The sequence below is a fragment of the Carcharhinus amblyrhynchos genome, chromosome 7 (genome assembly GCF_965287045.1).
Source record: "Carcharhinus amblyrhynchos chromosome 7, sCarAmb.v2.hapA, whole genome shotgun sequence".
In the NCBI taxonomy this organism is placed as follows: Eukaryota; Metazoa; Chordata; class Chondrichthyes; order Carcharhiniformes; family Carcharhinidae; genus Carcharhinus; species Carcharhinus amblyrhynchos.
In genome coordinates, this window is record NC_137330.1 from 102174266 (window position 1) to 102190492 (window position 16227).

A 16227-nucleotide genomic window follows, 5' to 3' on the forward strand; every position below is an offset into this window, starting at 1 on the left:
AGCTACTTTCACCTCTGTAACATCATGTCCCCCGTTCATAAGTCAGCTCACTTGCTGCTAAAATGCTCACACACGACTGCCACCTCTAGTCCTGACCACTCCCATACTCTCAGAGTCATTGACGTATACAACACCTGGTCCATAGCCAAGTATGCCTCAGCTGGTCTCCCATTCTCCATCCTCGGTAAAGTGCAGCAAATCTAAATCTGATCACCATTAGGTCAGATGGTGATGGTGGCATTATGTTAAAAGTACTATTAAATGCAAGTTGTTATTGCAGACATATTTGCACCATTACAAGTTTCTTCAACAAGGGGGCATAATCTTAGAATTATAGTTAGACCTTTCAGGAGTGAAATCAAGAAGGACTTCTTCTGCTGACAGTAGTGGAAATCTGTATCTAGTTCCCCAAAACATTGTGAACTCTAGGACAACTGCAATTTTTAAGAATGAAAGATAGATTTCTATTAGATTGTTCCATTCTGTTGCAACATGTGTAAATAAAATGGAGGCGAGACACACATCAGTCGTAGCCTAATAGGTTCAAAGGGCTAAGTGGCCTACACCAGTTCCAGCAACTCACCATGGTTCCTTGGACATTTCCTTCCAAACCCGCAATGTTTACCACCAAGAAGGGCAAGGGCAGCAGATGCATAGGAACACTACCATTGGCAAGTTCCCCCCATGCCACACCCTACACCGTGATTTGGAACTATATCACCTCTCCTTCACTGTCATTAGATCAAATGTCTGGAATTCCCTTCTCAACAGCACTGTGGGTGTACCTGCATCAGTTCAAGAAGGTGGCAGCTGACCACCACCTTCAAAGGAAATTGGGGAAGGGAGAAACGGCTGCATCTTGTGAAGGAAAACATATTTCTCATCAGAATGTGACATAATGACAGTGCATTTTGGGGAGGAGCTGAAAAGTATGTTCAACTCCCAACCACAAAGGATACAAGGTTGAGCCTTGATGCTGTCCTGTTCACTTACTTCACATCATGTAAATTTTCAGCCAAGCCTTTCAATACAGCACCCTTATTGTGTGATCTTGCACCTCAGGGTGAAGGAAAAACTGACTTCATCTAAATCTGCCTTTTGCACTGAATGAGAAGTGGATTGACATTGACAGCAGCACCCTTTAGGATGGAGGGGGTGGTGGCGGTGATACACAGCCTAGAAAATCATTTATTTCAGTTGAAAAGCACAACAACTCCAATAACGTTTCTCAAATTCAGCAGAGTTCATTTACCAAAAATGCATATTTGTCCAGTATTACAGACGATACTTAATCACTATAATCTGTGCTGGTTATCCACTTTTATTGCTTTCATAAAAAGGCTGCTGGCAAGAGGCTGAAGGTGAATTTAGTTAGATTTAAAAGGAAATGCTGCCATAAAACGGTTACAGTTTCACGCTAGTCTCTGCAGCTCTACCATTAACTTAGAAAGAGGTCCCATTTTTCTAGGATTATGCCATCGCACCACACCAGAGCTCCAATTTGTTACACGGCTTCATTCCTGGATGTTACTCTCCTGCACAGTAAGTTAATTAAATCATTTCCAGAAGGAGCAAAGCAGAGGCAAGAGGTTCAGAGTTAAAAATGTGCACTCACACCCCTCCTGACACCATCAGCCACCATGATTCCCCAGCCAGCCTGACAAGATGTCTGCAATGGAAATGCTGCAAAAATGAAACCTCCCCTCCTGCAAATACAATTCAGACAGGAACAGGAGAAACTCTCTCAAGACAAACCTACAGCTGTTGAAACTCAAAATAATTAATTTCTGGAACTGCATTAAGAATCGATTAAAATGGGGTAAACATTTTGTGGTAAGCAATTTGCTCTTCTGGATTTTGAACAAAAAAATAAAATTCCTGATCTTAATTCACTGGAAATGTTGTGACAAAATGAGATCGCAAACTTCTTAAAAAGGAAACTTAAGCTGTAACCAAATTCCCAATAAGCCTCTACAAGCAGAATCATGTGTATTATCAGTTGGCAGTGCACATCCTTAACCTTCTCCATAATAAAACTGTCTGTCACCTTCTCCACAATAATACCATGGCAAATTTTTGCAGTACAAATTAGCGTAGCACACAGAACCTTGACACTTTAACCGTTCGTGGGATGTGGGAGTCATTGGCAAGGGCAGCATTTATTATCCATCCCTAATTGCCTCCACCTTTCCTGAACCGCTGCAGCCCATGTGTTGGATACCTACACTGCCATTAGAATGGACTTCCAGGTGGTTACACCCAATGGTGAAGGAATGGCGAGATAGTTCCAAGTTGGGACAGTAAGTGATTTGGAAGGGAACTTGCAAGCAATGGCATTCCATGCACCTGCTGCTCTTGCTCTTCTAGGTGGTAGAAATTGCAGGTTTGGAAAATGCCAAAGAAACTTTGGTGAATTGCTGCAGTGGATCTTGTAGATAGTACACACTCTGCCAGAGCCAGGAGTAAATGTTTAAATGATGTATGGGGTTTTGTGCTGTATGGTGTTGTTGGAGTTACACTCACCCAGACAAATGAAAACCATTCCTATCACATTCCTGACATGTGCCCTTTAAGGGGTGAACAAGTCTGGGGAAATCAGCAGACAAGTTACTCTCTACAGAATTCCTAAGGTCTAACCCGCTCTTGTAGCCGGAGTATTTATATGGCCAGTCCAGTTCAGCTTCTGGTCAATGGTAAGCCTCAGGAGGTTAACAGTGAAGTTCAGTAAAGGTAATGCTATTGAATGTCAAGGGGGGGAAAATTGGTTAGATTGTCTTGTTAGAGATGGTCATTGCCTCATACTTCTACAATACAAACGCTACTTACCATTTAACAGCCCAAACCTGAATATTGCCCAAGTCTTTCTGCAGGTGGACAGACTGCTTCATGATGGGACTGAGCGCTATGCGACTATTTTAATAGATATTCTGTGTCGGAACATTACACCACTGCACCATGACAACGAATACAAACACAAAATAGGGAACCACAAACTAGGCTTTAGCCAACTCAACAAACCAAGTTCATTCTCAGAAATTGTACAGAAGAGGACACCACCACCTTTCACATTGAGGGCTTTCCATGACTGTCACCACTGCAAATTATACCAAAGAATAGTTTTTAATTTCCCTTAGTTTTATCCCCCTCTCAATGCATTTGCAGCACCAACGTGTTAAGAATAATAATTGAAGTAGAGGTAATCAAGACAGTCCTCAAGCCTGCTCTGCCAATCCATATTATCATGGCTGATTGCCGATCGCAATTCCAGTCTCCCAACAAATTCTCATATCCCTCAATTCAGTAAAGTGGCTAAACATAAGAACATAACATCTAGGAGCAGGATTAGGCCGTCTGACCCCTCGAGGTCATAGCTAATTTCCTTGTGGACTCAGCTCCACTTACCCACCCACTCACCATAACCCTTAATTCCTTTACTGTTGAAAAATGTATCTATCTTTGCCTTAAAAACATACAATCGGGTAGCCTCAACTGCTTCACAGAGCAGGGAATTCCACAGATTCACAATCCTTTGGGTGAAGAAGGTCCTCCACAACTCAGTCCTAAATCTGTTCCCTCTTATTTTGAGCCTATGCCTCCTCATTCTAGTTTCACTCACCAATGGAAACAACCTCCATTTTTCTATCTTATTTATTCTTCTCATATTTTTATATGTTTCTATAAGATCCCCACTCATTCTTCTGAATTCCATTGAGTATAGTCCCATCTACTCAGTCTCTCCTCATAAGCCAACTCTCTCAACTCCAGAATCTACCTAGTGAATCTCCTCTGCACCCCTTCCGGTGCCAGTATAGCCTTTCTCAAGTAAGGACACCAAAACTGTACACATTACTCCAAGCGTGGCCTCACCAGCACCTTATACAGCTGAAACACAACCTCCCTGTTTTTAAAACTCCATCCCTCTAGCAATGAAGGACAAAATTCCATTTGCCTTCTTAACTACCCACTGCACCTGCAAACCAACTTATTGCGATTCATGCACAAGTACAACCAGATCCCTCTGCACATCAGCATGCTGCAATATTTTACCATTTAAATAACAGTCCATTTTGCTGTTATTCTTACCACAATGGATGATCTCACATTTACCAACATTGCACTCCATCTGCCAGACTCTTGCCCACTCAAACTATCCATATCCTTTTCCAGACTTTCAGCATCCCCTGCACACTTTGCTCTACCACTCTTCTTAGTGATATCTGTGAATTTTGACACACTACACTTGGTCCTCAACTTCGAACTCATCTGTGTAAACTGTGAACAATTGCGGTCCCACACTGATCAAACATCCATCGCCTTTAGCCTGAAATATAAACAAGTAAACATCCATAGTATTTTAGTTCAAGAATTCCAAAAATTTCCAATCTGAGTGACAAATTTCCCATCTTAGTCCTTACAAGGTAAATGGTAGGACACTGAAGAGTGCAGTACAATAGAGGGATCTGGAATACAGATACATAATTCCCTAAAAGTGGTGTCACAGGTAGATAGGGTCGTAAGGAGTGCTTTTGGCACATTGGCCTTTATAAATCAAAGTATTGAGTATAAGAGTTGGAATGTTACAGTGAGGTTGTATAAGACATTGTGAGGCCGAATTTAGAGTATTATGTGCAGTTTTGGTCACCTAATTACAGGATATTAATAAGGTTGAAAGAGTGCAGAGAAGGTTTACAAGGATGTTGCCAGGACTTGAGAAACTGAGCTACAGAGAAAGGTTGAATGGGTTAGGACTTTATTCCCTGGATGTGTGGATTAGGTTGATTGGCTATGCTAAATTGACCATGAGTGTCAGGGGGATTAGGAGGGTAAATCTGTGGGTTTATGGGGATAGGACCTGGGTGAGATTATTGTTGGTGCAGGCTCGATGACCCAAAATGCCTCTTTCTGCACTGTCGATTCCATGGCCTTCAAAGCCCTCCAAACATCAACATTTAATAATCTCACGACTTAAAAAATGATCTGCTTTCCACAAAAGTGAATTACCTCACATTACTTTAAACTGTCCATTATATTAAAATGGCTACATCCTTTTGTATGCTCTTAATGTTCTCCTCGCAGCTTATTTTCCCACCTAGCTTTGCATCTTCAACAAATGCAAATACATTTCCAATGAGATAGATGAAGCGATCAAGTGTAAACAGCTGAGGAATCAGCTCTAATGCATGTGGCACCACACAAGTCCTAACCTACCTCTTGTAAAAGGACCTCTTTATTCTTACTGTTTTCTGTTCTTTAACTCATCTTCCATCCACACTGACAAATTGCTCAATTCCACAACTGTTTAACTTACATACCAACCTTTTGTGGCACTTTGTTGAATACCTTCTGAAAATCCAAATATATCACATCTACTCATTCCCTTTTTACCTACCACATTTCCTCTCCCCTACCTTTCTTGAATAGCGATATTGTTTTGCTGTAGTTCCAATAACAATGCTTTCAATTAACTGGGACTGTTTTGGAAATTTTAAAAGATCATAAAAATGCAAAATTATCCCAGCAGTTAGCTCTTTTAAAATCTTAGACCACTGGATCAGAAATAGGAATATAGCGCTGGTGAATGCATGGCTTAGGAGCTGGTGCAGGAGGGAGGGTTTGAGATTCCTGGATCACTGGGGCCATTTCTGATGAATGTGGGACCTGTACAAGCAGGACAGTCAATCGAACCAGAGTGCGACTAACATTCTTGCAGGTCGGTTTGCTAGTGTCATTGGGAGGAGTCTAAACTAATTTGGCAGGGGGAGGGGACATAGCATAATACAATGAAACAAATCAAGTCAGTGAGAGTACAGCTTTATTAAATTTCAAGGGAGTACGGTCAGGTTGGATAGCCTCTACTTTAATGCTCGGAGTATTGCAGATAAAACAGGTGAGTTAAGGGTGATGATTGACACGTGGAATTGTGATATAGTAGCCATCACAGAGACACGGTTAAGGAAGGGGCAAGATTGGCAGCTCAACATTCCAGGACATAGGGGGAATTCTCCAGCCTCTCAGCGCATGTTTCTCAGTAGCGGGAAGTGGCGCGGTGTTCGCTGGCAGCGGTTTGTCTGGCCCCGCCACTGTCTCTGCTCGTTGAAGTGGTGGAGGCTGCCTCGCTAAATATTTTTAAGAAGCGGGTTGATGGGTTCTTGATAAGAGAGGGGATTAAGGGTTATGGGGAGAGGGCAGGAAAGTGGAACTGAGCCACGACAGATCAGCCATGATCTTATTGAATGGCGGGGCAGGCTCGAAGGGCTAGATGGCCTACTCCTGCTCCTATTTCTTATGTCAATGGGATTTCCCACTGATATCACCCTATACCACCATGAAACCCACAAGAGGAGGTGTGCTGCCAGTGGGAGCGGAGGATCCCATCGGCGCAAAAGGCCAGAGAACTCCCCCCACAGAATCTTCAGGCAAGGCAGGGAAGGGAGTAAAAGAGGAGGAGACATTACATTATTAGTTAAGGAGTCAATTAATGCAGTAAGGAAAGATGATATCTTGGAGGGAGCATTGAATGAAGCTTTGTGGATACAGCTTAGGAATAAAAAAGAGGCAGCCACATTGTTGGATGTTTATTAAAGATCTGCCCAGATAGTCAGCAGGAAATTGAGGAGCAAATACTTACACAATTCACAGAGTTATGTAAAAATAAAAATAGCATAATTATATCAGGTGACTTCAATTTTCCCAACATAACTGGGATAGACATAATAGTAAAGGCTTGGATGGAGTGCATGTCTTGAAATATGTATAGGAGAACTTTTTAGGTCAATATCTAGAGACAATTAGAACAGCAAAGAGGGGATATGAGGAAGCTCTAGCTAGTAAAAGTAGGGCAAATCCTATGATATTCTAGAATATATCAATAGCAAGAGGATAACCAGGGAAAGAGTGGGACCCATTTGGGATCAAGAGGCAATCTGTGGATGGAGCCAGAGAACATTCCTAGAGTGTTGAATGAAAATTTCACATCTGTCTTCACAGAATAAGAACAAAGGTGCAGAACTCAGGGAGTGAGACTGCAAAGTTCTTCAGCAAATTGACATAGGGAAGGACAAGGTATTGGTGGTGTTGACAGGTTTAAAAGTGGACATAACATCAGGTCCGGATGAATTATGTTCCAAGCTACCGTGGGAGGCAATGATTGCAGGGGCTCTGATCCAAATGTTTATTTTCCTCTCTGGCCATGGGGGAGGTGTCAAACAACTGGAGAACAGCTAATGTGGTTCTGCTGTTTAAGAAGGGTTGTAGAGTCAAGCCAGGGAATTACAGACCAGCGAGTCTCATGTCAGTGTTAGTGAACTGACTGGAGAGAATTTTGAAAGACAGAATACTCTCCACCTGGAGAGACAAGGTTTCTTCACGGATGCTAACGTTATACTCCATCTGCCAGGTCCTCGCCCACTCACTCAGCCTATCCAGATCCCTCTGCAGACTTTCCACCCTCCATGCAATTTGCTTTTCCACTCATCTTCGTGTCATCAGCAAATTTTGCCACCCTACACTCAGCCCCCTCCTCCAGACCATCTATATAAATGGTAAAAAGCTGAGGCCCCAGCACCGATCCCTGCGGCACCCCACTAGTCACCAACTGCCAGCCAGAACAGCACCCATTGATACCAACTCTCTGCTTCCTATCAGACAGCCAATCCTCTATCCACGCTAACACCTTACCCCCAACTCCGTGCATCCTAACCTTCTGTAGCAACTTTTTATGAGGCACCTTATCAAACGTCTTTTGGAAATTTAAAAACACCACATCCACCGGTTCCCCTCTGTCTACCGCACTAGTCACATTCTCATAGAAATCCAATAACTTCATCAAACACGACTTCCCCTTAACGAATCCGTGCTGTGTCCGCTCAATCAAACCATTCTTTTTTAGGTGCCTCGCTATTTCTTCTTTGATGATGGATTCTAGCATTTTTCCAACTACAGATGGAGAGGCTCTTCCCGCTCAAAAAAGACACTAGGACTAGGGGGCACAGCCTCAAGATAAAGGGGGGGCATTTTAGAACGGAGTTGAGGAGGAACTTCTTCACTCAAAGGGTGGTGAATCTCTGGAATTCTCTACCCGTTGAAGTGGCGGAGGCTGCCTCGCTAAATATTTTCAAGAAGCGGGTTGATGGGTTTTTGATAAGAGAGGGGATTAAGGGTTATGGGTAGAGGGCCGGAAAGTGGAACTGAGCCACGACAGATCAGCCATGATCTTATTGAATGGCGGGGCAGGCTCGAAGGGCCAGATGGCCTACTCCTGCTCCTATTTCTTATGTTCTTATGTTAAACTAACCCGCCTATAATTCCCTGCCTTTTGTCTGCTACCTTTTTTAAACAGCAGCCGTTTTCCAATCTTCCGGCACTTCCCTGGAGTCCAGTGAATTTTGATAAATAGTTACTAAGGCATCCGCTATCACCAGTGCCATTTCTTTCAGAACCCTGGGATGCATTCCATCCGGTCTTGGGGACTTGTCCACCTTCAGTCCCATTAGTCTATCAAGCACTACCTCTCTAATCATAGTAATCGCATAACCAACCATTCTTAGAAACCTTATTGAAGCAGCTACTGCTCATGTGTCTGCCAATATGGAAGACATTACATATTGGAATGTCTTCCATATATATGGAAAACATACAGTTCTGCCTTCAGTTAATGCTCTGACATGAACATATGCTTATCAGCCTACTAAAGGGGTCATTGGATAATTTGCTCCTCCCTAATAGTATGAAAATCTACTGTTTCTATTTCTATCTTAACTGAGATCAGGAATCAAACCTGACAGTTCATTGGGCTACATCACTTGGATGAGATTATTTCCACATTCAACCAAGCATACAAAGCCTAATCAAAGCTGTGATATGAAAGCCATGCTATACTCTGTGCCAGTTTCCCCTGCTCCTGAGATTATAAAATAGGCAGATTTGGCAACAATGTGTAACAGAATGTGTGGAAGATTCATAACACCAGTTTTATGAAGTCATCTTTGCCCACTGCTGCTCAGTTCATCCCCAAAGTATAAGCAAGGCTCCTGGCAGTAATAAGTTTTTGTGACTTTGCCAATCGAAGTATGAGACCTCTGCTGATTTCGGGAAAATACTGCCATTATTAGCTGAGGCATAAAATATAAGGTTATGTTGGAGCTTTATAAAACACTAGTAAGACCACAACTGGAGTACCACGTGCAGCTCTGGTTATTGCACTATAAATGTGTTCCACGAGAGAGAGGACAGAGAAGATTTGAGAACGTTACCTTGCCTGGGCTATTTTAGTCACAAGGAAAAGATTAAAGAGGCTACAGACTTTTTCTTTGGCACAGAGGAGACTGAGGATAATCCAAACTTAAATATAAGAAATAATGAGGGACCGGATCGAGTGCATACGAAGTTCCTATTCATTTTTGGTTGAGAAGTCCATAACAACAATTTAGGATTAGAGGTAGGAAGTTCACAGGTGATTAGTAGGAATTTCTTTTTCACCTAGAGATGGTAAAGATCTGGAACTCAATCTGAAAGGATGGCAGAGGTACTTGGTGGATATACATTTGAAGAGCTTTAACATACAATGCTACTGACTAAGAGATAGAAAACAGGATTCGACTGAATGGCTGCCTGGATAGCTCCTTCTGTGCTATAAATTTCTATGACTGTCACTGCTGCATCCAACACCCACGTACTGAGATGTGACAACTAACAAATATAGGTGCTGCTCCTGAAGGCAGAGCATGTGCTCCTTTCTGCTGGTTACACTGCTCACTTGTACAGCCAGAAGTGCATTTTTGTCTCAACTCCCTGGCTTATAACTTGCTATTTTGCCAATAGTAAATTCACCTGATTCCACAGCAGCTTGAAAGGTGGAGAGGAGGGCAGAAATCAGTTAATTCTGCATAACCATTTAAGCTCTACGTAAAATAGGACATAAGGTTTGTATAAACTTCCTGGAGATCTGGGACGTCTAAAACAACAGTGCTCAAAGAGCAAATCAACAAGATAACTCCATTAAAACAACCTGTGTTCTACATTTTATCCAGCTGGAGATCTTACCTGGCCGTTGATATTAAAGGATGCTTCGTCCCAACCAATTTCCTGACATGAAGGGCAATGTTGCTCAGCTCATCACTCAGCAGACAGCGGAGACTCATGAAGGAGGTTGGATATCCAACAATCTTCTCCGCCTCAGACACCACCTTAGTCCAAGAGGAAGCAGATGTAGTGGAGTAAAGAGTTTGACTCCGGCAGAAAGCATCAGCCAGAATGGGGACGTATATCATTCTCCTCAGGCTCCGTAACATGCTGATGTGTCTAGATGTTTAATTCTATGCTAGGAAGCAGAATGCTCCTCCTGCATCCAGGCTGAACGTAGAGGAACACCAGATAAAGAAAGTCATCAGCTGTTCCTGACAAGACAAACATAACATTTGATTAATTTAATATCGTGTACATTTTGCTCCAGTTATTTTTTAAACTGAAACCACTCAATCGCTTGTTCACACTGGGGATTAAAAATCAAGATTCACAGATTAGAGACAGCATTAGATAGTTTTTCTGGTTCAGTGGTACGCGATGTACTCGGAAGTAGTCCCAATGTCTTATTTCTTTACTAAAGGCCTCAGTATAGCCAAAAATACTTTACTGGCAATAAAGTACATTAGAAGGCTAGTCTCTTTGGCAATGTAAGAAGATTTTAATGTAAATGATTAAGACTTCCCAATATCTATTTGTACAATAGTGTAATGTATGCAATAAAGATAGATCTGGCAGCTTCTGCAGAGAAAGTAACAAAGTTAACAGTTCAGATCTTTAATTTTTCAACAGAACTCATGGGTATGGGATGTAACAATTACACTTGTGACCTGATCTGAGTATTTGTGTCTTTTGCTTGTGCATTGCTTCTCAAAGGCAAATGAAAGAAACATCAAATATGACTTCAAAAATTGATAAGCTGTTTTATTCACACAATGAGATAAAAAAACCTGCAATACAGGTGTTATGACAGGACTCACTGTATCCACTCAACTTATCTTTTAAGATAATAATACAAAAGAAAAGACCACTTGAAACTTTCCCACTGGAGTCAACACTCTCACTTTCTCACTGCTTGTCTGTATTTTATTTCAATAATCGCTCTGGGCTGCCTGCCTGTGTTTGCTCTCTTGTTATTCAAACCTAGAAGAGGAAGGCCTCTAAACAGCATGTCCAACGCCATCTGTCAGCAATTCCAATCCATCTCCAACCTCCTTTCCTTGCCAAACTCCTTCAACATGTTGACTCCCATCAAATGCTTTTACCTCCATGCTTGATTCAATCCAGTTTTCTGCTTCTACAATGCACTTAAACATCCCTAATCAAAGGCAGTGATGACACACTGCAGTTATGACAGAACATGAATATTTCCTTAATCTTTCTGAACACTGAGTCAACCACACAATCCTCTTCCAGCAGTTTGTCAGTTTCGTGCTCAAATGGTGATTTCTTTGTTTAAGTTTTAAGATCATTTATTAGTGTCACAAGTGGGCTTACATTAACACCAGGAAATCCCATGGTCAACACATTCCAGCACCTGTTTGGGTTCAGTGAGGGAGAATTGAGCATGGCCAATGCACCTAACCAGCATGTCTTTTGGATTGTGGGAGGAAACCAGAGCACTCGGAGGAAACCCACACAGGTATAAGGGGGAACATGCAAACTCCACACAGACAGTGACCCAAGCCAGAAATCGAATCAAACCTGGTGCAGCACACTTACACAATCCTATCCTAAACATCAAATAATGTTTTCTCCTCCTGTCTCACAGCATTACTTTTGGAATCCCCCAGTTATCTATCTTGAATTGGGATACAAAGAATCAGAGTAGTTTATTTGCAGTAAGAGTTACAGTGTCACTACTGGCAAGATTGAAGTTACAGGCTAGCAAGGCAGTTTCCATTGTAAACATGGTCACAGAAATGTATAATGAAGAAAGTTGACAATGTCCACAGAGACCTAATATTTTAATATGTTATAGAACCACACAGTCAGAGGTTTACAGCATGGAAACAGGCCCTTCTGCCCAAATTGTTCATGCCGCCCCTTTTTTAACCACTAAGGTAGTCCCAATTGCCCATATCCCTCTATACCCATGTAATTGTCTAAATGCTTTATAAAAGACAAAATTGTACCAGCCTCTATCACTAGTTCAGGCAGTTTGTTCCAGACACTCATCACCCTCTGAAAAAATTGTCCCTCTGGACCCTTTTGTACCTCTCCCCGTCACCTTAAACCTATGCCCTCTAGTTTTAGACTTGCCTATCTAGCTGATCTATGTCCCTCATTATTTTAAAGTCCTCTATATAGTCACCCCAAGCCTCCTACGTTCCAGGGAAAAAAGTCCCAGTCTATCCAGCCTCTCCTTATAATTCAAACCATCAAGTCCCAGTACTATCCTAGTAAATCTTCTCTGCACTCTTTCTAGTTTAATAATATCTTTTCTATAATAAGGTGACCAGAACTGTACACAATTATAGATGAAGGGAGGTCATTTACCACTGAGTCTAACATTGTTACTTTATTTTACCTCTCTCCACTACACTACTTAGCATTTTTTAAGATGCATTGCTGTTTAGCGACAACCCTGGCCTCTCATTGCCCCGAACTTCACACATAGCGCAGCTTTTCTCCTCCTGCACCAGCCAGCCCGCCTGGCCAGACTTGCAGAAGGGGATTATAGAGGAATCCCCTCTGTAACAGGAGAGGTCCGTATGTGCTAACAACTGGGGGTGGGTGAGCACCAGATGCTGGCCTGTCCACTTTGGATAGTTTTACTGAATGTGTCCAAACACTCCACATGAAGCAAACACAAACTCTGCCCGCGCAGCGCTCTCTCGGGGCATTTGGAGTTTAGACTCTGAGACGTGGTGATTTGTTTCTCTGTCTGTCAGAACAAAACAACCCCTGGTCTTTTCCTACCCCCGCCCCTGCTGCTATGCACACAAGTGCGGGTCTCTCCTCCCTCCGAGCCAGTGTCCAGGCTCCTGCCGCTCGCCTCAGTCTGTTTTCTGACAGCCGGAGGAGCGCAAAATTACCTCGAGCTGGGCGCCGCCATATTGTGCAATCCACAATACGGCACATCGCAAAGATCACCCGGGGAGGCCACGACCCGGCGGTAAAGTGTGGGGCGCCGGCTGTAACCATAGAGACGGCGCCCAACGGCCGGGCAGCTGCGCGCATCCGCACTAACCGGCACCGTCGCTGCAGGCGCCTCCAGGGTGTCAGTTACTTTGATTGACGGCTCCTCCCCACTGATTTCACATTTAGATTATTTCCTTTCAGTCTAATGTTATTTTTATATATTTTTGAACCTTTTTTTGAAATATTGATCACAGCTTCGGGGGGAAAAAGCATGAAGTATCACTTTATTTGGAAAATGAGGCAGACTGAAGAATGGGGTGATCAGAAAATTTAAATACTCAATAAACTTGACAGTAAAGAGATAACTGATCATGAAGATCAGCAGGCCATCATTTCGAAGGTGGTAGAACCGGAATGGAAAAGAAAATACTACAGCTGCTAGGAATCTAAAGTGAAAACAGAAATTACTGGAGGAAATACTCAGCAGCTCTGGCAGCATCTGCGGAGAGAAACAGAGTTAACATTTCAGGTCTACCCTTCTGCAGAACTTTTTTGATTTGATTTATTATTGTCGCATGTATTAGTATACAGTGAAGAGTATTGTTTCTTGCTGCTACACACACAGAACATACTGTACATAAAGAAGGGAAGGCGAGAGTGCAGAGCGTAGTGTTACAGTCATAGTGTACATTTAAATAATATTGGAGAATCATTTTCCGTGCTGCAGAAGTCTTTCATAATGACTCGGGACAAACGGGAAGTCTGAAACAAAAACAAGATAAAGGGTTCAATTCTGCTCTCAGGTGTCTATGCAGAGTCTCCCAGTGTCTACGTGGGTTTCCTCCCACACTCCAAAGATGTGCAGGTTAGTTGGATTGACCATGCTAAATTGCCCCTTTGTGTCAAGAGGACTAGCAGGGTAAGTACATGGGGTTACGGGGATAGGGCCTCAGTGGGCTGTTGTCGGTGCAGGTTTGATAGGCCAAATGGCCTCCTTCTGCTCTGTAGGGATTCAATGATTCCATGAAAATGCTGCCTAAACTTAGCAGGTCTGGCGACATTTATGGAGAAAAACATAGTTAACGTTTCAAGTCCATATGACTTCTTCAGAGCTGGAAATCTGAATGGAATAAGCTTGAATTAAAAAAAATCTTAAAGCATGTAATATCCTTAACTTCTTTACTTCACCTAACAGGAATCATTGAATGATACATTTTAAAGGACCATTTAGCCCACCATACCTGTGCTGCTTTTTGAAAGATTTGTTCAATTACTCCCACTCTTCTGCTGTTTTCCCATAGTTCTGCAAATTTTCCACTTCAAATATATCTTTTGGATGTTATTGAATCTGCTTTCACCATCCAGTTGTGCAAAACAATCTACATCAAAATGACTTTCTGTGTAAATTTTTTTTTCTCAGGTCACCTTTTTTCCATTTACTTTAAATCTGTGATGTCTGGTTAATGGCCTTTCTGATGTGGAGATACCGGCATTGGACTGGGGTAAACACAGTAAGAAGTCTCACAACACCATGTTAAAGTCCAACAGGTTTATTTGGTAGTAAATGCCACTAGCTTTTGGAACACTGTTCCTTCATCAGGTGATGAAGGTTCACCTGATAAAGGAATAGGTGAATGGAGAGTTCAAAACTCTCCATTCACCTGACGAAGGAACAGCGTTCCAAAAGCTAGTGGCATTTACTACCAAATAAACCTGTTGGACTTAAACCTGGTGTTGTGAGATTTCTTACTGTAATGGCCTTTCTACCAATATAAATTGTTTCTCCTTGTTTTCTCTCTAATTTTGAATGCCTCTATCAAACCCCCTCTCCTCTAAGGAGGACGACACCAGCTCTCCATATAACTGAAAACTTCTCTGAAAGTTGACAGCGATGGCTCAGTTGGAAGCATTCTCACCTCTAAGATACAAGATTCAGATTTTATGTTCAGGACTTGAGCAAATAAGTCTATGCTGATGCTCCAGTGCAATACTGATGAAATGCAGTGTTGATAGAGGTGGCACCTTTTGGATGTTGTTTTAATTTGAGGCCCTACATGCCTTCTGAGGTGGGTGTTAAAGATTGCATGGCACTACTTTGAAAAGAACGTGGGAGTTATCCTTGGTATCCTGGACAACATCCCCAATCAACAATACAAAAACAGATTATGAAATTGTTATTATATTGCTATTTGTAGGAGTTTGCTGTATGCAAATTAGTTGCTGCATTTCTGACTACAGTGGCTATAAAGGGCTTTGAGATGTCAGGTGGTCATTGAAGACACCATATAAGTACAAGATTTTTCTTCTTCCAGTCTGAAAAACAACCATTCACCATGATTCTGTTTTTTAACTCTTGGACAATTTGGTTTTAATTGCATGAATTTTTATTCTCCCAACAACACGATATGTGGTACTTTATCAAATGCCTTTTGGAAATCCACATATATAATACCAAATGCACAACCCTCATCAGCTCTTCATTACTTCATTAAAGAACTCAATCATGAACTCAAAAACTAATTATTTCGTTAAAGAACTCAAAGATAATGTGCTCGTAATAAATTCATGTCGGTTATCATTCATGAACCCATATTTTTCCCAAGTATCAATTTTTTCCCCACATTAATGTCGTCAAAATTTCACTACCATCAACATTAGGTGAACTGGCCAATAATTGCATGATTTATCTCTCCTTTTTTGAACAGGGTTGTGATATTCACAATCCTCCAGTCGTCTGGCACCACTCACGTGTCTGAGGAAGATTTGGAAGGATAATTGAAAGATTGGAAGAGCTTCTGCAATTTCCACCCTTATTCCCTCAGCAACCTTGGGTGTATTCCATCACTCAAGGTGATCTTTCTACTTAGGCACTGCCAACATTTTAAGCAACTCCTCTTTATTTTTACCCAATTTCTCTACCACTTCCTCCTTTATACTGACATTGGTAGAAGCTCCATCTTTAATGAAGTATTAATTTAGTACCTCAAAAGGATAATTTTATGAGTGGTGTCAGGGAAAAAAATATTTTGTTCTGGATTGTCTTGCATGCTGTGACATTTTGACTCCACAGCACGTCCCTTCTTTTTTCTTCCATGCAGGTTTTCTATCTGGAAGCATGCCTGA

General features: G+C 42.0%; 1 protein-coding gene across 1 annotated transcript in view; it reads right to left on the reverse strand.

The window, feature by feature from the left end:
- Positions 1 to 13090, reverse strand: part of pdss2 (prenyl (decaprenyl) diphosphate synthase, subunit 2) — a 198257-nt gene extending 185167 nt beyond the window's left edge. The window contains exons 1-2 of the mRNA XM_080193379.1: positions 13059 to 13090; positions 10042 to 10394 (exon numbers count right to left, since the gene is read on the reverse strand). Of these exons, the coding sequence (XP_080049505.1) occupies positions 10042 to 10289 (248 nt within the window). The 5' untranslated portion in view covers positions 10290 to 10394; positions 13059 to 13090. The remainder of the gene's footprint in view (positions 1 to 10041; positions 10395 to 13058) is intronic.
- Between the last annotated feature and the right edge of the window lie 3137 nt (positions 13091 to 16227).